Here is a 23582-nt window from a genome sequence, read left to right on the forward strand (position 1 = left end):
ATTGGTGTACTTAACCCGGGGAAGCTTCTTTTCCATTCAACAGAAAGAGCATGCAGTGATACACACACCTCACCTAATTTCACTGAAAGAATCCTTTTCCTCACCTGAAGTCTGTCATATCTCTACAGCAAAGTCAAACAGTGCAGATAGCTGGCGTATAGCCTACAGTCAAATGAGCTACCATTTGAGGGATGGGGTTAAACCAAAGCCATGCCAAGTTAATGTAAAGCAAGACGAGTACATCCAAGTTAAATTGGCAAGAATTACATGGAGTATCACAAGCCAGTTGTTGTGGAGGGTGTGAACACTATGCCAGGTATCTTAACTGCCCATTGGACCATGCTGCCTTTCACCCACACAGTTTACAAGCACAAGTGTCCAAAGCTCTTTAACTAACATTGCCAAATCTACCAAATATTTAGTTTTCTTATAGAATTCTTTAAATAATTTGTCTCCTTCCTGACAAAAATCGAGCATTAAATTTTATGGCATAAGAATTACCAACACATGATCTTTCTTTCAATCAACAGGAATATAAACATTTTCCTGAAATAGAAATAATGACTATTGTAATAATCTACCGGATAAACTGCTACGTATGAACAGGCATTTGTTCATTATGCCAGCTATAATATTCCTGGCAAGGTCAATTTTCTTAATAACACTGCAGTTCATTAATACATCTCTCGTCTACTGCCATTCCTTACGTGATCAAACTGCCTTATGCCACATATTGGTCTTCGGCATTTTATTTCCGATGCATCCACCTTTTTTCATTGTTTTGCATTCAGGGCAGATCTACATCCATATAACACTGTCAGAACTAGTGCATCTTCAAAAATACCCATCTTTGCCCCAACAGATGATGACAACTGCTTCCAAACACTCTTCAAAGCACCAAGGACCTTAGAACTCTCTCTAATCCTGCAAGTCATTTTAGCCTCCATGGTTCCATCTACTGCCAGATACCATTACCAGATACTTTATGAACTCCATTTCTTCCTGTTCATCCCCATTCAGACTTATTCTATAACCATCCTATCTTGTGATCCTGCAGCACCTTACTCTTTGCCACAGTGTATCCTTTTCACACCACAAGTATAATCATTAGGAGAGACACTATTTGCACTTCCACCACTACATTCAAACATTCAACCTTCATAAACTTTCTTGTATCTGGGGTCTGTTCAAGGTGAAATAAAATAGAAGAGATAATTCTCAACAGATCCAACACCTCTGGGTTGAGTAAAATGGTACATGCCTAGGTATCTTTGGTCATGGCACATTCTGTACTGTTCATATATCAGTGAATGCACCACTTATGTAGATTTCCTATAACATATTGGCAATTATCAAATGCAAATCATATATGGAATAACATTTTGGAGTGCACAAAGAAAGAAATTACTAAACATAACAGATTACTAAATTTAAGACTCACATTACAGTATAAAACAGAGAATCTGCTTTTTCTTACATGCAAAGAAGAATAAAGACTAAATTGCTTGGGTACAGTCCTGTATATACCATCTTTGGTACCATCTTTTAAACATGAAAAGTATCCTAATAAAATACATACAATACCATCTTGCCTTGTCCCACCTTAGTGGGGTTGCACAAGGAACCGACACTTTAAGGAAAATCCTTGCCATGCTCCTTCTGGTACACAGACATGAAAAATCAAATAAACTTCCACTGTTTGGTAAAAAGGGAAAAATCCCTTTAGCTTGTTTTTCTTCTGTCCTAAAACGAAAATTTTCTCATTAAAAAAACACTATGGTTACTGAGTCTCTAAAGATTCCACTGACCAGTGTCTCCTGATCCCTGGCTTGTAGCTGATTCTCCAAGCGTTGAATATCGACTGCATGCTCTTCCTTAAGACTGGCTATCTCAGATTTATGACAAGCCTTAATTTCATTCAGCTCGGTCTAATTCAAAGATAAAGTTGAGAAAAAATTAACTGGTGAATATATTCAAATAAAATTTTGATAAAATTAGGATTCCCTTTAAAAAAGAAATTCTTAGTCCATTACAAAACTGTCAACTATTTACCAACAAGGTGAACATTCACATATTGCTTGCAATTATATATGATGAACAGTTTTACTTCGAATAGCTGAAAATCATCCTAAGACAGTTGTTGTTTTCAGATGCTTTGCGTATGATGCCTAGATTATCAAATTATCTTATCCTAAGTTGGTTGAAGTACTACTAATTCATTTTCTTATCTAAGCATCAAAAATGCTTCTCTTGGAAATAGGAATTTATGAAGATATTCATGTGTAAGAATACAAAACATTATCACAAAGTCTCACAATGCTCCAAGTAATAAGTTTTTTCAATAAACATACCTAACTGCATTTTCTGCTTCATCAAGTAAGCATAAGGAACAAAACAATGGCCTCATTTGCACATATTCATTCTCTAACTTATGTACAATATATCAAAGCAGAGTCTACCATCTCCAGCAAAGCCCCAGGGGCCATTCCATGTTTACCTCAAATGTTCCATATGCCCCGATTCAATCAATGGACAGCAATTCCCCCTCCCTATACTGCACAGTTCCAGCTTCTTCTATCCCATGCATGCCTCTCATCCTCTTGAATGTTAAGGCCCCAATACCTTAGCATCATTCACTCCACCCTTCTATCTCCCCCTTTGTCAATTCCTTCAACCTTGCCACTAACATTTCTGATACAAAAACCCTCTGTCAGTCTCTCATCACTCATCCTCTCCATTTGTCAAAATATTTCAGCACACCCTAATTTCTTAAACCTATCGACCCACATAACACAACATACCTTCTTCATGCATCTAATTCATAGCAATCTTCTTTGCCTTTGCATTCAAGCCCTAAGACTTGCATACAATACTACTGGAATTATTCTACTTTCAAACATGATCAACTTTGCTCTTTTAGACACTCACATTTCCTTCTATACACTTCTTGATAAACCCAGCACCACAACCCCTCTTCTATATGAAGACACTTCAGATCTCATGGTTCCACCCACAACCACTTATGCTACCAGGTACCCATAGCACTCCGATTCCCCTAGATCCTCCCTAGTTGAACTTGTACTCAAACCATCCTGTCTCAATCCCTTCTGCACCTAATACTAATTCTGTTCACATTTACTTTAAACTTTCACTGTTTACAAACTCTCCCCAGCTCTGTAACCAGCTTCTGAAATTTTTGTCTTGAGTCTCCCACCAGAGCCATATCATCAGCAAGCAGCAACTGATTCACATCCCATGCCCCTGCACTTACAGCATACTGCAGATCTGTACCTCACTCAAAGACCCTCACATTACCCTTCCTCACAACCCTGTCTATAAAAAGATTAAACAGCTATGGTCACAATGCATATCCTTGATGCTGAACCACCTTCAATGGGAACCACTCACTCTTCCCATCCTACTTGCGCACTTGCCATACTCTCCTGATAAAAACTCTATAGCATTTAATAACATTCCATTCACTCCATTTACCCAGAGTATCTTCCAAAATGTATTTCTAACAATTCAGTCACACTCTTTTCCAGATCTATACAAGTCTACATACCCTGTGCCTCTCTTTAAATTATGTTACTCTTCCCAAGTAAGCTTCTCTGTGCATCACATCATCCTCTTAATAATTTCACTCTCCCATACACCTTAACAGGAATACTTAATAGACTTATACCTGAGTAATTTGAACATTCATTCATTTTTAACTATATGCACTCTGCCAGTCCACAGACATCTTACCTTGGGCATATATACAGCAAAAAGCCTCACTATCTAACCAAAACACCATTATCCTCTTTGATGAGACAGCTGTAATCATATCCATTTCTGTTAGCTTCCCACACTTCATCTTGAACAAGGCCTTCACACTCTTGCAACACAATGTCACAGGGTAAAATTTCCCTTCTGGCAACAGGCTCTTAATTCCCATCTGTACATGCAGCCAATGAACATTACACTTGTAGGGCGCCACCTCACATTCTTGTCTTTTAACGCAAACTTATAAATTTTGTAACACTACAATGACTTCCATCTCCCCCTAAGTTATCACTTCAGTGATTTCTAGGGCATCTCTTACTTCCTTGGTAGGTTGCAATGCTGAATCCCTGAGAGTCAACACACCTTGAAGCATCACTTTTGGTTCTTTAAATCAGTCCTAATATATCTATATAATTTTCTTCTGATCTTTTACTCAAAGTATTTGATCTTTTACGATCAATTCATCCACTGTCAATCTATGAAAGTGTTTAGGATCATTATTTGACAACTATTTGCTTTGCAACATCAGTTGTTCCTCTTTTCTTGTCCTGGTGCAATCATTTCTAGCCCTCCCATACCTATTAAATGCATCCCAACTTCAAAGTCTTCCATATCTAACAGTGTGTCTTTTGTGTTCCCTTTATTTTACATGACTCCAGTGACCCCATTCTTGCATACTTTTCTCCGATCCCCTCTCTCTGTTCAGTTCTGCTGGTAGACTGCTTTCTATGCAATTGATGAAGACTTCACAGCATGTGTGAGAATACTCTTTGCTCTACTTCCTGGTTCTGTAATTCAGCTTACTGGCATAGAGGTGACCAGAAACCAGTATATTTTTTCAAGTAAAATGTGAAGCATGAAAATGTTACAAAATACACTACAGAAATATTTACATTTATTTTGCTTTGTCGCTGTCTCCTGCGTTAGCGAGGTAGCGCAAGGAAACAGACAAAAGAATGGCCCAACCCACCCACATACATATGCATATACATACACGTCCACTCACGCAAATATACGTACCTATACATCTCAATGTATACATATATATACACACACAGACATATATACGCGTGTACATAATACAGAAAAATACATACAAAAACAGGTTATGAACAACAACAATCAAATTTTATACCAACGGAAATACCCACCTCTACACTAGTGCTTTTCAGTAGGCTAATAAGTCTGTTTTTGAGTTCCTCAAGTGTAAGAGAGTGTGACTGCATGTGAAGATTTTGCTCATAACTATACTGCTCGAGAAGTTCTTTATACTGCTGCTCTACCCATGCCACTTCTTCTGATAAAGTTCTCTCCAAGGATGCCACCATATCATTACTCTGCTTAATACTATCTGCAAAAGAATATAAAATGATTTGCTTTTCATAATCTGTGCATCAACCTACCACAAAATATTCCCCCCAAAATTTTCAGTATTTTTTTACTTCCCATCTAAAGAGATATATCATATACGCAACCTGCCTTTGGCAGATATTGACACTCTACCCACAACTGAGTCTAGATGCATCTTTTTTTTTTTTTTTTGCTTTGTCGCTGTCTCCCGCGTTTGCGAGGTAGCGCAAGGAAACAGACGAAAGAAATGGCCCAACCATTTATAGATGCATCTATAAAAGGAATATCTAATCAAACATAAGTCCCTTTTCCTAAATCCAATCCCTTTTTATTGTTGTAAATGAGCACAGGAATGTAGTGGTATCACCAAGCAGAAATTCTTTTCAACTCTTTCATCATTTTCATTTCTATGTTTTCCCTGTCTGTTTTGATGCTATACCACACTTGAAATACCTCATGACCAAAAAACAAACACAATAAATGATACGACCTTACCTGAGAGAATGTCCACTTTCTTTAAATCCTCCAAATATCTTTCACACACAGTGTGTAACTTTGCTTTGTTGTCTTCAAGAATCTTGTGGACCATTGTCATCTGACTTTTCAGAATCTGGAGCTGTGGAGAAATGACACAGTTCACAAGAACGAAGAAACTGGAGACCCAACTATAACTTAAAATTTTCTGATCATATGTGTGCACTCTTCCTGCCTTAACAATGCAGCATCAGGAACTAAGCCTTCAAAGAAAAAAACTCGCTATTCTTCTTATCCTGCTCATACTTTCTGAGTGATAATGAGAGAATTTCCAAGCCCCAACATATGGGTACTATTCTTTCTCCTCTATCCCTTGGTACAGAAATTATCAATTAATCTCAATTAACTGGCTTATATAAGACTCCAACTAGAGAATACTATTACAACTGCATCTTCAATCATTCACATATTTTTGTATTCTCTCAAAGATGTATTCATATTCATATTAATTTTTTCAATTTCAGAATTCATTTTTGTCTTATACAAACCTAAATTTACCTGAATGAACTATCTGATCTCCCTTCTTCAGCTTCTCAAGAAAGGTGATTTCAGTAGCTGTTGAATGGTTAGCCAAGCTATTTAGTGTTTGTACAGCCTAAGGTTAGGTGCCTGAGGATATAAAGCATTTACATTTCCTATTTTTTTTGAGAGCACAACCTAATCCAAACTGGGTGAAATATTTCAGAACATTTTACCAAAATTTTCCTAGTAAATTGTATGCAGATGATTATGGCACTTAAAAGGTTAATTATGTCCCCATTTCCATGAGGTGGGTTACATGTAATGAGCTGTGCAAAATTTTTGAGAATCAATCCTGCATAACTTGATATGGGCAGTGCTAGTTGACGATGTCTTCTCATAAAAAAAGGGTATCATTACCCTCCTCATCTGTTATGCATGTGAAATACATTTTTTCCAGAATCTTGAAATTGTTAAACTTGAATTTTGAAATCAATAAGCTTGAGCTTACATGGTTGCAACTAATAATCTTTTCAAAAAACTCATCTTCCACAGAAATTCTCAGTCCTAGAACAACTATCTGTACCTTCTGATGAAACTGATCTCACTCCCCTTGATCCATCCAGCAAAATAATCCAATAACTCCTTAACTATGTTTCAAACACACCAAATATTTCTAAATCATCCTTCCAAGTACATCTTCCACTTCCCCTAACATTCATCATTTCATCCCCTCACACTCCCTCCAACCATATGCAACTGCAGATCTTGCTGTTAGCAGATGAAGGCATGCTGCTTAAATCTGAAGCCAAGTCTGTCAAAGTTTTGCAAAACTGGCGTCTATAGCCATACATCACAAGCTGGTGATTAACAAGAAAGTCTGTTCCTTGAGAGAGGCTTGTTACCCTGATATTCACAATATAAACTGCAATAACATACATCATTTAAAGTCAATGCAATGACAAAATAACCATAATTATTTAATTAAGAAATATTAGGAACTCCAACTATGATTACAAATCCTTGTTTGTTGTTTTCTTTGATGAAGTGCAATTACAACATATCATAATAATAACTATACAACAATGGTATCTCTTATCTAACATACCTTCTCTGACTGAGCCTCCTGATAGATGTTAGTAGTGACTTCTAGAAACTCGTCAATAAAATGTTGATGAGACTCCAATAAAGTGTTCAGATCCCCAGGTGTGGTGGTCTTGGTGTTCAACTCATTCTCTTTTGCTGCTAATGCTGATGAAGTTTCCTTAATCTGGAATAATAACCAAATTATGAAAAAATAAAGATATGAAATAAAACAATATGTTCTATTTGCCTATAGAACGCTTACTAAAAATACATATTATCTATCTATCATCATGACTAAGTGGGTGGATCAGGTATCAAAAACTTCTGCAACATCATACACATCCTCAAACATGTCCAGTGTGTTAAACTGAAACATGGACTTTACATGTTTCAGTTGTTTCTACAGCCTACTAAACAAGCCATATTGTCTGCAAACAGCAACTATCTCACCTTTCTGGCCCCTCAACTTCCAGCATACAAGACCTTCACATTCACCTTCCTCATAACCCCATTCATGAACAGATTAAACTGCCCTAGTGACATTAAACACACTTAATGAAGACCCACCTTAATTTGGAACCACTTACCCTCCTTTCTTCCTCACTGCACATACACCTTACTTTCCCTTCAAAAACTCCTCACTGCATTATTAGCTTTCCTTCAGCATCATACATCTACAGCACCTTTTTCAAGGCCTGTATGTCAACCTTATCATACACTTTTGGCAGGTCCATAAATGTCACATACAAGTCCCACTTTTTGTCAGTCTTTCTCACATTTTACCAACCCTAAAGTATCCAACTAAGATAGAAACAGAGAATGAGTTGAGTTGGAGGGATCACATGAATGATCACCAACTGTCCAACATTAGAGAAATAACATCTCAGTCTGTCAATCTGGATTCCTGTCATTAATTAAATGATTACCTGGAAGGACAATGAATATTACAGCTAATGACAGGTGGACTGAAAATCTTTTTTTTTTTTTTTTTTTTTTTTTTTATACTTTGTCGCTGTCTCCCATGTTTGCGAGGTAGCGCAAGGAAACAGACGAAAGAAATGGCCCAACCCCCCCCCCATACACATGTACATACACACGTCCACACACGCAAATATACATACCTACACAGCTTTCCATGGTTTACCCCAGATGCTTCACATGCCTTGATTCACTCCACTGACAGCACGTCAACCCCTGTATACCACATCGCTCCAATTCACTCTATTCCTTGCCCTCCTTTCACCCTCCTGCATGTTCAGGCCCCGATCACACAAAATCTTTTTCACTCCATCTTTCCACCTCCAATTTGGTCTCCCTCTTCTCCTCGTTCCCTCCACCTCCGACACATATATCCTCTTGGTCAATCTTTCCTCACTCATTCTCTCCATGTGCCCAAACCATTTCAAAACACCCTCTTCTGCTCTCTCAACCACGCTCTTTTTATTTCCACACATCTCTCTTACCCTTACGTTACTTACTCGATCAAACCACCTCACACCACACATTGTCCTCAAACATCTCATTTCCAGCACATCCATCCTCCTGCGCACAACTCTATCCATAGCCCACGCCTCGCAACCATACAACATTGTTGGAACCACTATTCCTTCAAACATACCCATTTTTGCTTTCCGAGATAATGTTCTCGACTTCCACACATTTTTCAAGGCTCCCAAAATTTTCGCCCCCTCCCCACCCTATGATCCACTTCCGCTTCCATGGTTCCATCCGCTGACAGATCCACTCCCAGATATCTAAAACACTTCACTTCCTCCAGTTTTTCTCCATTCAAACTCACCTCCCAATTGACTTGACCCTCAACCCTACTGTACCTAATAACCTTGCTCTTATTCACATTTACTCTTAACTTTCTTCTTCCACACACTTTACCAAACTCAGTCACCAGCTTCTGCAGTTTCTCACATGAATCAGCCACCAGCGCTGTATCATCAGCGAACAACAACTGACTCACTTCCCAAGCTCTCTCATCCCCAACAGACTTCATACTTGCCCCTCTTTCCAGGACTCTTACATTTACCTCCCTAACAACCCCATCCATAAACAAATTAAACAACCATGGAGACATCACACACCCCTGCCGCAAACCTACATTCACTGAGAACCAATCACTTTCCTCTCTTCCTACACGTACACATGCCTTACATCCTCGATAAAAACTTTTCACTGCTTCTAACAACTTGCCTCCCACACCATATATTCTTAATACCTTCCACAGAGCATCTCTATCAACTCTATCATATGCCTTCTCCAGATCCATAAATGCTACATACAAATCCATTTGCTTTTCTAAGTATTTCTCACATACATTCTTCAAAGCAAACACCTGATCCACACATCCTCTACCACTTCTGAAACCGCACTGCTCTTCCCCAATCTGATGCTCTGTACATGCCTTCACCCTCTCAATCAATACCCTCCCATATAATTTACCAGGAATACTCAACAAACTTATACCTCTGTAATTTGAGCACTCACTCTTATCCCCTTTGCCTTTGTACAATGGCACTATGCACGCATTCCGCCAATCTAATATATGAAAAAGCCCCTCATTCAGCAAAGATCAAACCCAGAATGATTTGAAGAAAACTACAACTAAAACAAGTAAGAAAGCAAACTTTGAGCACTGCAGAATCTGAAAAAGCACTTGTTCATCTTCCCTTTTTCAGTTAATCATTGAATTATTTTATTTATATCTTATTCTAACTGTAAATTATTCTATTACTATATCAACATTTATCTGCATCTTTTCTGGAGTCCTACTGATGTACTTTTCCCTTATCTTAAAGAAATGCTCAAGAGTGACAGTCAAGTCGATCCATGAACTTCTGTATCATATCTCTTCTTTTCCTTATCTCTTCTAAAACTGGTAAGTCTCTGGCTGCCTCCACAGCTCACATTTTATTTTGGCACAAACTTTGTTTCCTGTCCTTAGATCTTTTCTACTGAATCTACTTGTCTCCTCAAGTGGGTTGACCAGACTGATGATTCACATACATTTAATCAGAACAACTTTACTTGAATAGTTTAAACACAGAGTGTGTAAGAATGAACTTTGATAACATCTTACAAAAAAAAGTTGACTATTCTATCTACGTACTAGAATAATAAAGGTATCCAAAATTTTGATGCTGTGGTGGTATATATCTAAATTGCCAATTCAACATATGAGTGCAAATTTATGAAAATTAGATCTAAAGAAGTACTTCCCCCTCTGATGATCCACCTACAACATGAAATGTTTAAGTTCCTTAAATAAAATCATAGTTGTTATCAATTGCTTTGTGGAGATTTTAATAGCAGAATAATTGTTCACTCAAATTAGAACTGCAGAGATAACATTGTACTGCTTTTCTGTCCTTCTATTATCCATATTCTACGTGCATTTACCCACTATATAGTATGGCAACTCATGTCGAAACTCCTCAGCACTTTTCTACAAATTTGTCCAGTATTAGCTGTACTTCCTCACACTGTCTCTCATACTCCACCTTACCTATAATGCTCTCCTGCTACTTGCTTCAGTTCTAACCCCAAAACCTTGTGCTTTTTCTAAGAAAAGATTTCCCATATCTTTACTAGCTATTTCGCTACTACAGACTAATATTTTGAAAGCATAGCAAAGCGAGGGTTGCATTAATGGTGACACATTTCAAAACACACAAAACACATACTCTTCTAATTACATCACTTCACAGGACAATGCTTATATAATATTTTTCTTTTTCTTGAATAACTGAAAATGCTACAACACATACCAGAGTGTCTATTTCACTCTTGATGCATGACATACGTGATGCTACTGCCTCTTCTAACTGCTCTTCAATATCTGTAAAACAGAAAATCTTAATAGTACAAATCACAGCTGTCAATCAAATATAAAAACAGAAAGGGAAGCAGAGAGAGAAACTTGCATACAAAACAATGGACCAGCACAAAGACATGTATATAAACATGTTCAGTGATACTGCACATCTGTATCTAGTTTCATAACCATTTGTAGAATATTGTTCACACAATGACATACAAATATTTCACTGCAAACATCTAGTTCTGATCTGTTTGGATGAAAAAAAACTATAGAAATTTAAAATGAAGGTAATTATGTTTCATACATAGAAAAATAAAATTACAAAGTATGATAAAGAAGTTGGACAGCAAAAATCCTCTATAAACAGCCTCCCTCTCACTACTCCGAACACCATTTCACACATAACTCACTTACATCCCAAAGTCAACTTATGCCACTTACATTCTTTAAACTTAACACATGTAAGTGAATCATATCTCACTCATCCCCTCACATTCCATATTTTGGATACTACTCTTCTTGTATTCCTCTGCCACCTAACATTCTTCACTCCATCTTATATATAAATCTTAACCTACTCAAACACTACTTTATATTCCTCAACCTATAATCCAATTCAACCCTCCATACCACTCAATCCCTGTACCTTGAATTCTCACACACCTTACCCATATATCCATCATTTATACCTTTCACCACAGTTTTCACAAATATGTCTAAGGAACCCCAAATTACATTGTTGGTCCTTTTACATGAGGACAATGGGGACTAACTAAGTTGAAGTAGTTTTGTCCATATCTTAATTTAATATACTGTTTCACATAACACAATTTCCTTAATCTTTTACTCGTTAGGTCTTATAATTATACTTCTTTCAGCGGGATGTTTTCAATATGGCTGACCAACCAACAGTGTTCATGTTTTTTCTTTCATATGCTGAGTAAACAAATTTCATACTCTTTTTCTTGAATTAATGGATTTTTGGATATCTCAGTATTGATGAAGCCTTCTTTATGGGTTTTTCGAACTTGTCATCCTCTAAACTTCTATCTGAGATGTTAACCAAAATGTTCATCCTATTCTACTGTCTACCAGGTGAGGAGTTACTCAAGCATTTGAAAATCCATCATCATCCAACAAGATTTCCCAAGGTTTCATCATAAGTTAGCATTATTTGGGATCATCACCAGGAGGTTTCAGAATACCATACCAAACACAAATAGGCTTAAATTGTGCTTCCTTCCTGAATACTGAGAGGCTTAAATTCTTATATAATACCATGATCCCTGACTTATGAGGTTCAACTTAAGATTTTTTGACTTTACGATGGTGCAATAGCAATATGCATTCAGTAGAATGCATACTGAAATTAGGTCTTTTCCCGGGCTCGCGATATGTGGTATGATAATCTCTCGTGATGCTGAGCAGCGGCAGTGATCTGCAGCTTCCAGCCAGCCACATGATCATGAGTGTTTACAACTGTATTACATATATCAAATGTATTTTTGACTTACTATATTTTCAACTTACGATGGGTTTATTGGAATGTAATCCCATGGTAAGTCAGGGGTCATCTGTATATCATACTAATCAAAAAGACACTGAACAGCATTTGTGAATCATCTAAATGTAAAGATCATTGAATGCTGACGAATTATATGACCAATGAACTTATGGATTCTTTTGATGGATTTAAGTATTTTCTCTTCTAATGTGAAGTGCAGACCAAGAGCAGGTATGACTATGTAAAGGATGGAACAAGAAAGGTAGAATGTATCAAAACCCAAGTAAATTTTTGATAAAATAATAGTAGGGACCCCTCAACATTAAAAAGTTACTATATTACCTAAAGAGGAACTTCTTTTATAGCAGTACTGCTATATCTAGCTTATATGCCTCCATGGTGGCTCCACTCTAAACAGAATGCCTCACAACTCAGTGTTGGAAGTTACCACAGAGAAAAATTACATACGTCTGGGAAGGAAAGGGAGTAACAGTGTACTGACTATCAAAAGCCACACTATAATGGAAAACAAATCTAGGGTCAGTCTCCCATTCCTTTATAACCATCATATATAAGATCTAGTCTAACTACTTGTGGGCAAAATTATATGCAGAAATCACAGATAAAATACAAAATCAAGGTAAACTATCATCTTTCAAAAACCATCCATTCTTTCTCGAGTTTCCCTAATCAAAATCAAGAATAATTATCAGGGACCAACTCACCATTTGCAGCATCAACCAGAGTAGTCCTTACATTGATGAGGTGTTCAACCTTGTCTGTAATCTTCTTCACTTCATCAGCCGAACCTTCTGATAATGCGGAATCCTGGGATGTGTCAAGAAGCACCTTTGGCAGAGTTACATGGATGGAATTAGTAATATCTTGATCCAGCTTAGTGAGCAGGTCCTTAACAACCTGCAGGTACTGTCCACTTACATTCTGAAAAAAAAAAATTAATAACTAATAATAATAAATAATAATAATAATAATAATAATAATAATAATAAACAACTTTAAAAACACAGCAAAATGAAACATCCTTGACACAAACCCATCTTCATTAGGAACCAATCACCATCCTCTCTTCCTACTTTCACATTATGTCTTACTCTCTGTTAAGGATCCTCTCTGCATTAATAGCTTTCCCTTTACCCATATATTCATAACACCTTCCAACATATATTTGTGGCTCCTTCCTGTTTGTGGACACAGTGATGAAGAAAGTAAATACATAATCCTAAAAGTACAGGGCAGGTCAGCAGTGTACTGGGGATATGGGGAGATGGGGGCAGAGAAACAAGGCAGTTGATATTGGTATATGACATGGCTCAGGCGGTAAACATCAGAAGAGAAACTCCAGAAACTGGTGACGTTTTGGGAGTGTGCGTCAATGAAGAAAGTTAAAAATAAATGAAAACAAAAGTACAGTAATGAGGTTACAACAAGCGATGAGACAACATGGTTTGACAGTAAGTTTAAACAGACAAGGCCTAGAGGAAGTGGAGAGCTTTAAATACCTGGGAGAGGATATAGTATGTGAATCATTAAGGTTGAAGTACATCATAGGGTGAGATAAAATAAGATGGTTTGAGAGTAAGTTTGAATGTGGAGGACTTGGAGGAAGTGGAGAGATTTAAATACCTAGAAGTGGACATAGTAGTAGATGGAATCACCAGAGATAAATTATGTCATAAAATAGGAGAGGGGAGCTAATGCCCTGGGTATATTCAGGAGTGTGGATGGAGAGGTCAGTGTCTCTTAGCACAGAGATGAGCATGTCTGAAGGTTAAGTAGTCCCAATAGTGTTTTATGGATGTGTCTTCAGCCTTGAATCCAAACTTAAAGAAGAGGGTGGACATATCAGCAATCCAATGCTTAAGGGCAGTGTGTGGTGTTAGCAAGTTGATCTTGTAAGGAATGATATTGTTAGATAGTGGTGTGCAGTAAGTGCAGACTAATTGACAGAGCTGACCAAGGAATGCTGAAATATTTTGGACATATGGAGAGGATCAGTGAAGGAACACCAACAAAGAGGACCTACATCCAAGAAATAAAGGAAGGATTGGAAAGGGGGAACCGAGGAGATGGGATGAAGTGGCGTTGGGGTATCAGGGCATCAACATATAAAAAGGGTGAGAGGCATGCACACGAATGAGCAGGATCAATCTAGTATATGGGAGATCAAGTCTTGTTAATTGGATAAACTATAAGACAACACCAACAGGGTTAAAAACATCAGTCAAATCCCAGACCTAAGGGCTCCTGCAAAACCCTCTTGTATGGAAAAATAGTGATACTGGCTTTATTCTCTTCATGATTCTTCAAAATCTCTGTGCAAGGCCTGTGGTATATCTTGCAGACCTACTTTCATCTTCAACACCATCACTGGCCGTAACCCCAACCATTAATTGTAACACCTCTTTTTCCTATCGCCACTATCACTACTCTTTCCCAATGACACCAGCTACTACTACTACCAACCAAGACAACCATTACCTCTACCCATCACCAACAATGAAACTACAATGAATCTCAACTCTCCACCACATTGACCACCACCAACAAAACCCTAGGTTCATGACCACCACCTTCAATCTTCTTTCTTCCCTACCACAATCATCAATACCCACTCCTTCCACTGTCATTTTTTTTCTTCCCTACCACAGTCGTCAATATCTACTACTTCCACCAATATCTTTCTTCACCAATTACCACCACCATCAATCCACTTCCTTCCCTACCACAATCACCATTACCCACTACTTCCACCACTATCTCTATTTCCCACTATTACTATTACTACTCATTACCCCTTACCACCTTCACTTACTTCTTACCACAACCAGCACCACTCAATACTCCGCAACAACATCACATTCTCTCTTTCCTCCCAAACATCACCAACCCATTATTATCACCACTATTCCCTTCCCTCTACAACTGCCACTACCATACCCACCAATGCCCTCTTACATCCCCATCACCACCACATACTCCCCACCATAACCAATCATCTACAACATTACCCCAATCATCAACAACATTGCCCCATATGTCAGACCACCAAGTCTACTCTCCACCACCACCACCAACACAACCATCCTCCACTCTCCACCACCATCATCAACACAACCATCTTCCACTCTCCACCACCATCATCAACACAACCATCCTCCACTCTCCTCCACCATCATCAACACAACCATCGTCCACTCTCCACCACCACCATCAACACAACCATCTTCCACTCCCCACAATCATTACAACCTAGACTACACATCACAGCCACCTTCCACTACCCACCACCACCAGTACAACCAGCAATCCACACTACAACCCTCTTCTACTTCCCATCACCATCACAACTAATAACCTACATCACAAACAACCTCTTCATCACACTACCACCATCACAACCAACACCCAACACTACACCTGTCCTCTCCTCTCCACCACCATCACAACCAACACCCAACACTACACCTGTCCTCTCCTCTCCACCACCATCACAACCAACCTTTTCTCCCCACCATCACAACCAACACCCAACATCACAACCAACCTCTTCTCCCCACCATCACAACCAACATCCCCACATCACAACCAACGTCTTCTCCCCACCACCATCACCACAACCAACACCCCACATCACAACCAACCACTTCTTCCCACCACCACCATCACCACAACCGACACCCCCACACCACAACCAACCTCTTCTCCCAACCACCATCACCAAAACCGACACCCCACACCAACCTCACCCACTACCCCACCCAACCACCACCACCTACACCCAACCATCCTCTACTCCCCACCATCACCAACCTACAGCCCACAACACAGCCACTCTCCTCTCCCCACCACCACCGCTGTCACCACAACCTACACCCCTCATCACAACCCCCACCCCCCACTCCCACCCAACACCAATAAAACCGCTTTGATTCAACATCCTCACGGCATCTGTGTTTCATATTCATGATAATGCTGCTCCCCTGGCAAACAAAGCACGCGGCTTGATGAAGGTGCTTGTGTGGCAAGGGGGAAAGTGAGCATCAGGTAGTGAAGGTGAACACACGGTGGGGTACCTTGGTATAATATAAAGGGGAGTATGAGGTGAAAGTGAGAGGTTTATGGATGGTGAACATGGTGAAGGTGAGTTCGAGGTGGAGAAAGTGACCATTAGGTGGAGGGGAATGATGAACATGACCTGATGCTGAGAATGAAGGGATGAAGATGATCATGAGGTGAAGGTGAGTCTGACATGAGCAAGCAACAGAGAATATTTCAGTGATAGTTTGAGGGGGTATAAGAAAGAAATGTATATCATGGGGGAAAAAGTATGTATAAATAAGTAAATAAAATATATATATATATATATATAATATATATATATATAATATATATATATATATATATATATATATATATATATGACACAATGAGGGGAAAGACATAATAAGGGAGATATATTAGCGAGGCGGAGGGGGAGGGAGGGGCATGAATATGAGGGGCGAACATGAGGTGAGGCCCGCGGAGAGCATGATGCAAGGGGAGGTATGACAAGAAGGTGAACATCAGGTCGTGGTAGGGTGGGAGGGGAGGGGAGGGGAGAAATGGGGAAGCTGGCTGGCTAGCTGGCTTCAAGAGGATCGACCACACCAACAGAACCAAGCGACCAGTCCCCTCACCCCTCCTCTCCCCCCTCCCTTCAGGAGCCGCCCCGCGTCCACGCCACGCCCCCTCTCCCCTCTCTCCCCACGCCACCCAGGCTATATAACCATGATGCTCCGTCTCTCACACTCCCCTTACCTTCCCTCGCCAGTCAACTTGCTCTCCCATCCTCTCCCACACTCGCTACACCCCGTCCCTAGCCAGTTCCCATGCTGCCCCCCTCCCCGCCCCCCCTTTTCCACTCCCCATAGCCAGTCCCCGTGTATCCCCACCCTCTCACAACCTCCCCCTTAACCAGTCCCCATGTTGCCCAACCCTTTCACACTCCCCCACCCCCACTCCCTAAAGCCAGTCCCCATGTTGCCCCACCCTCTCATTCTCCCCCCCACCTCCCAATAGCCAGTCCCCGTGTAGCCCCTCCCTCTCACAACCTCCCCCTTAACCAGTCCCCATGTTGCCCCACCCTCTCATTCTCCCCCCCCACCCAATACCCAGTCCCCGTGTTGCCCCATCCCTCTCACATCCCCCCCCCCAAAAAAAAAATAGTCAGTCCCCGCGGTGCCCCACACTCTCCCCACAGCCGGTCCCCGCGGTGCCCCACCCCCCTACACACAGCGCCACCTCTGTAAACTGCTGAACCATCACCATCCATGTAAACCTCGTCTCGTCATCTGCCAGAGGCGCCTCACCACCCACCCCATCTGTCCCATTCCATTCCATACGTTCCCCTCCCACCCCGACCCGTTCTACATTCCTCCCCACCTCTCCCACCCACCATCTAATTAAAAACCTTCTGAACCCGTTCGCTTTGCAAGAAGTCCTCCACTCTGGAGGTTCGGCCCTGTTCATTCCATGACCGGAAGAAAAAGACATATTTCCACTGATGCCACGACGCCAGTCATCAAGAACATTAGCATAACGAGACTCAAAATGACATCTTTCACCCGAGTTCACTTTTCTGGTAAAATGTTCCCGTGGAACACGAAATCATATCTATCTACCCATCTATATATCTATCTACAGGAGATATCTATCAATCCATATTTCTATCTATCTATCCATCTATTTAAACATCTATCTATCTACCTACAGTATCGATCAATCTACCTACCTAACTACCTATCTATCTACCCAACTATCTATCTATATATCTACGTACAGTATCTATCAATCTATCTATCTAACTACCCATCTATCTATCTAAATACCTATCTATCAATCTACCTATCTAACTACCCATCTATCTATCTAACTACCCATCTATCTATCTAACTACCTATCTATCAATCTACCTATCTAACTACCCATCTATCCATCTAACTACCTATCTAACTATCTATCTATCTATCGACTGGCTCAGAAGCCTCAAGTCATTCCCCCCCCTCCCCCTCGCCTCCCTGTCGTTCGTGAGGTGTCGTCGTGAGCAACGGGTCACACCATCAATGACAACAACAACAGCAGCGAGAGAGAGAGAGAGAGAGAGAGAGAGAGAGAGAGAGAGAGAGAGAGAGAGAGAGAGAGAGAGCCAATAGGAACGCGTCGTCATTTTCTGACTTTGCAGTATTAAAGTCTCTCTCTCTCTCTCACTCTCTCTCTCTCTCTCTCTCTCTGCTAAGCCGAGCCACAGCTCTCACTTCTCCCCTCAATTCTTCTGCCGCTTCCCTCTCCCCTCGCGAGATCCACGCCTCTCTCCCCTCACTCGACTCTCTTTAGTATATATATATATATATATATATATATATATATATATATATATATATATATATATATATATATATATATATATTGTGTACTTCAAGGCCGGAGATAATCTCAACGTAGTATGTTTTCCTCTCTCTCTCTCTCTCTCTCTCTCTCTCTCTCTCTCTCTCTCTCTCTCTCTCTCTCTCTCTCCTCTCTCTCTCTCTCCTCACACAAAGGCCTCCGTGGTGAAGTGGTCAGCAGCGTCCCTAACCATGAGCCATCACGAGCCAGCCTCGGCTAGGACGTGGGTAGCGTGGGTTCGAATCCTAAAGTTGGCGCACAGTCGGCCAACACCCAACCCAGGTGTACATTCCACCCCCCCCTCCGACCCCTCCCCATCAGGGCTGGCCAATAAATGGGTTAATTTGCTTGGGCTGGTGTGTGTGTGTGTGTGTGTGTGTGTGTGACGCCACCCCTAATAGTTCGACCTGGTTGGCTGGTTGGCTGGCAGTGTGGTCGGGTCGTATTGGTTCGACCAGCTGCTGTGGGGTGTGGGTACGGGGGAGGAGGAGGAGGGGAGAGGGGTTTACACCCGCCTGGCAGTGGTCGAACCCTCTGGTATGAACCACGCAGCGAACCCGTGAGAAGGTTCACTGAGCGGATGTGGCCTGCCTTACTTCGTCTGTTCCATTTGGCGCTACCTCCGGGAAATGGCGATTAAGTATGAAAAGGATATTAATAATAATAATAATAATAATAATAATAATAATAATAATACCAATAATAACAATAATAATAAAGATCTTAGTTTCATAATCAAGATGAGAAGACGTTTTCGCCACACACACACACTATATATATATATATATATATATATATATATATATATAATATATATATATATATATATATATATATATATTCCTATGAGTCCACGGAGAAAATGAAACACGAAAAGTTCCCAAGTGCACTTTCGTGTAATAATCACATCATCAGGGGAGACACAATAGAGAAATATAACAGTCAGTTGATATACATCGAAGAGACGAAGCTAGGACGCCATTTGGTAAACATATATATATATATATATATATATATATATATATATATATATATATATAATATATATATATAACCTGGAGATGTTGGACTGTTGGTGTGTCATGGGGCTGGAGTGGCCAGCAGCCAGTGCACAATATATTCATGGTTACTGTCCCCCTTAATAGCAGCGGCCTCATGTTCCCCGTGGTGGCGAAATGAATGAATAAATGCATAAGTAATGACGTCAGCCTCCGTGTGTCCGTAGAGAGAGAGAGAGAGAGAGAGAGAGAGAGAGAGAGAGAGAGAGAGAGAGAGAGAGAGAGGTCACCCCCCTCTTTCCAAAGGGTAACTTATCTTTTCCCCTTGGATGGCCATATACCCCATTCTCCTCCTCCTCCTCCCCACTCCCACCCTTAGCCTTGCTGTGGGGGACTTACCATGGCTGTGGGGCGGGAAGCTTCATGCTGTGGGGGTGCACCCATAACCTTGCTGTGGGGGACCTACCATGACTGTGGGCGGCAAGCTTCATGCTGTGGGGGCGCACCCATAACCTTACTGTGGGGGACCTACCATGACTGTGGGCGGGAAGCTTCATGTTGTGGGGCGCACCCATAACCTTACTGTGGGGGACTTACCATGGCTGTGGGGCGGCAAGCTTCATGTTGTGGGGCGCACCCTTAACCTTGCTGTGGGGGACCTACCATGACTGTGGGCGGGAAGCTTCATGCTGTGGGGTGCACCCATAACCTTGCTGTGGGGGACCTACCATGGCTGTGGGCGGCAAGCTTCATGCTGTGGGGGCGCACCCATAACCTTACTGTGGGGGACCTACCATGACTGTGGGCGGCAAGCTTCATGCTGTGGGGGTGCACCCATAACCTTGCTGTGGGGGACCTACCATGGCTGTGGGCGGGAAGCTTCATGCTGTGGGGCGCACCCATAACCTTACTGTGGGGGACCTAACCATGACTGTGGGCGGAAGCTTCATGTTGTGGGGCGCACCCTTAACCTTGCTGTGGGGGACCTACCTACTGTGGGCGGGCGGGAAGCTTCATGTTGTGGGGCGCACCCTTAACCTTGCTGTGGGGGACCTACCATGACTGTGGGCGGGAAGCTTCATGCTGTGGGGGCGCACCCATAACCTTACTGTGGGGGACCTACCATGACTGTGGGCGGCAAGCTTCATGTTGTGGGGCGCACCCTTAACCTTGCTGTGGGGGACCTACCATGACCATGGTGGGGCAGGCACCATGCTGAACCAGCTGTGGGGTGCCAACCTAAATTGCTGTGGGCACTTAATCTTGGGCCTCCGGGTCCACCAAACAAACCCCCAACCACCCATTTTTTTTTTTTTTTTTTTTTTTTTGCTCTGGGCATCAGCCATGGGCCAATTGGGGAACGATCCTGGTGTTTCGTACTTAACAACCCAGCGAGCCAGCCCACACCCCCACACCCACCGTAAACACGTCACCATAAAAACCCACCTCACGAAAACAACCGACGACTTAATGGTCAAATCACCTGAACCACCTTAAGCCCACCCCTTGAATGAGAGACCAATCTAAACGACCCTCCCTAACCCTCTGGCCACCTCACGCACAACCCCATGCCACACCCTCCCTCCTAATCACGCACGCGCGTGCGCCTGCGCTGTCCCAGCACACACGTAAAACCTCTTATCATTATCATCATTTATTATTATCATTTTCATCATTATTATTATTATTATTTGTATTATTATTATTATTATTATTGTTATTATTATCATTATTATCATTATTATTATTATTATTATCATTATTATCATACTTAAGATTTTCATTATCATATTCAAGCGCGAGGACAAGAAGGCAAAATGCTTGTCTGGGGGGGGAGGGTTCGTTTCCCCCTCATCAATTTCCGCCCCTCTCCCCCCCATAAGAACTACCCATCTCTCGTTACCAGTCACCTCATGGCCATCTGTCTCTCTCTCGTCTCTACTCTACTCTCTCATACGTCTTCTGACCATCAGCTCTCTTCTCTCTCCAACCACCTCGATGACACTGTACAGAACCCACATGCTAATCAGTCACTCCCTCACTGTCACTTCAGCTCAATAGAAATATATATATATACAAATTATAATATATAATATATAAAATATATATATATTATATATATATATATATATAAAGTTTACTAGATGCGTCCTTGCTACGTCTGTCTCGTGGTATATCAAGTGACTGTTGTATTTCTCTCTGTGTTTCCCCTGATAATGTACATTATGACTAAAGTGCACTTGGGAACTTACGTGTTTCATTTCCCCCGTAACGCATAGGAGATATCATATATATATATATCTATATAATATAATAAATATATATATAAATATATATAATAATAATATATATAATATACATATAAACTCCACCCTAAGCCAGATACCCACTTCTCAAAGAAACCTAAAAAGGGGAGGACGAACACCTGGGTCGACTGCAGGCCGACGGCTGACCCAGGCTTCGAACCCTGCTCGTGGAGGTTAATGGGGCGCGCGCGCGCGAGCCATAGTCAGCAACGCCACTTGCAAGCAACTCCACCAACAGTAAAAATTAATCACGAGTATTTGGAAAGCGGTTTGAGGGAGCCATTATTGTCAATACATGCGTGTCACAGGAAGAAATTAATAATCAATAACTGATAATTCAATAATCAATAACTGATAATGACTGGCGATAACTTAATGCCGTGCTGGCTGGCGTATGTACAAAGCAGACACGTAATAACCGTTTGGGATTAAAGGGAGAAGATGTCATACTGCATGAAAGGTGGGTAAAGGCACAAGAAACTGGCACAATCTACATTCAGTACGAGATATGATGTTGAAGGAGAGATACCAAAGGGATGTTTAATATACCTTTAATATCCCAGCTCAACATGTTGAAGTATTTGGGATATCAAATAGCCACCACACAATCCCGTGAAGGTAAGACGTGTCTTTTTATACACGCGATTCGACATCTTTGAAACACGAAATTCAACTTTGTTTTTCGACATCTTTGAAACACGAAATTCAACTTTTTTTTTTCTATATATTTTGAGCGTCCTTCTCTAAGTGTCCCGCTCCGTTTGTTGATTAATTTTCTTTTTTTTTCCTTTATCTTTACTTTCCTAGGAAATTTCAAAGGCAGTATACCCTCTTTATATGTGGGGGCACTTTCCTCTGAAATGTCCAAGGCAGTATACCCTCTTTATATGAGGAGGCACTTTCCTCTGAAATGTCCAAGGCAGTATACCCTCTCCATACTATATGTGAGCCCACTTTCCTCTGAAATCTCCATGGCAGTATACCCTCTCCATACTATACATGGGCCCACTTTCCTCTGAAATGTCCAAGGCAGTACACTTCACATTATATGTTGGGGTTACTATCTTAGCCATTCCTGATGCCGGGTGTTGAGCCGGAAGGAGTGGTGGGGGGATGGGAGAGTCTTCCCCTGCTGTACTATATCCTTCTCACGTATTCCTTTGGAATTCTTACATACATGTCCCTTTATATTTTAGTCTACCTTACACTCCGTTCTCTTTTTCTCCCTCTTTCCTAGTAGATAGGTACTCTAACCCTTCATCTACCTCCTCTTTCCTCTCCTCATCTACCTCCTTCCTATCTTC

The 23582-nt window shown here is 41.0% G+C and overlaps 1 protein-coding gene across 8 annotated transcripts in view; it reads right to left on the bottom strand.

Annotated features, from left to right (window-relative positions):
• LOC139763124 (uncharacterized) overlaps positions 1-23582 on the bottom strand; it is a 273587-nt gene that overhangs the window by 133620 nt on the left and 116385 nt on the right. For all 8 annotated transcript variants that reach the window (XM_071688804.1, XM_071688803.1, XM_071688809.1 and 5 more), the window contains 6 exons: positions 13256-13472; positions 10974-11044; positions 7220-7381; positions 5614-5734; positions 4920-5119; positions 1809-1928 (listed from right to left, as the gene is read on the bottom strand). In XM_071688804.1, coding sequence (XP_071544905.1) covers positions 1809-1928; positions 4920-5119; positions 5614-5734; positions 7220-7381; positions 10974-11044; positions 13256-13472 — 891 coding nt within the window. The remainder of the gene's footprint in view (positions 1-1808; positions 1929-4919; positions 5120-5613; positions 5735-7219; positions 7382-10973; positions 11045-13255; positions 13473-23582) is intronic.

Source organism: Panulirus ornatus, chromosome 46 (genome assembly GCF_036320965.1).
Source record: "Panulirus ornatus isolate Po-2019 chromosome 46, ASM3632096v1, whole genome shotgun sequence".
Taxonomy (NCBI): Eukaryota; Metazoa; Arthropoda; class Malacostraca; order Decapoda; family Palinuridae; genus Panulirus; species Panulirus ornatus.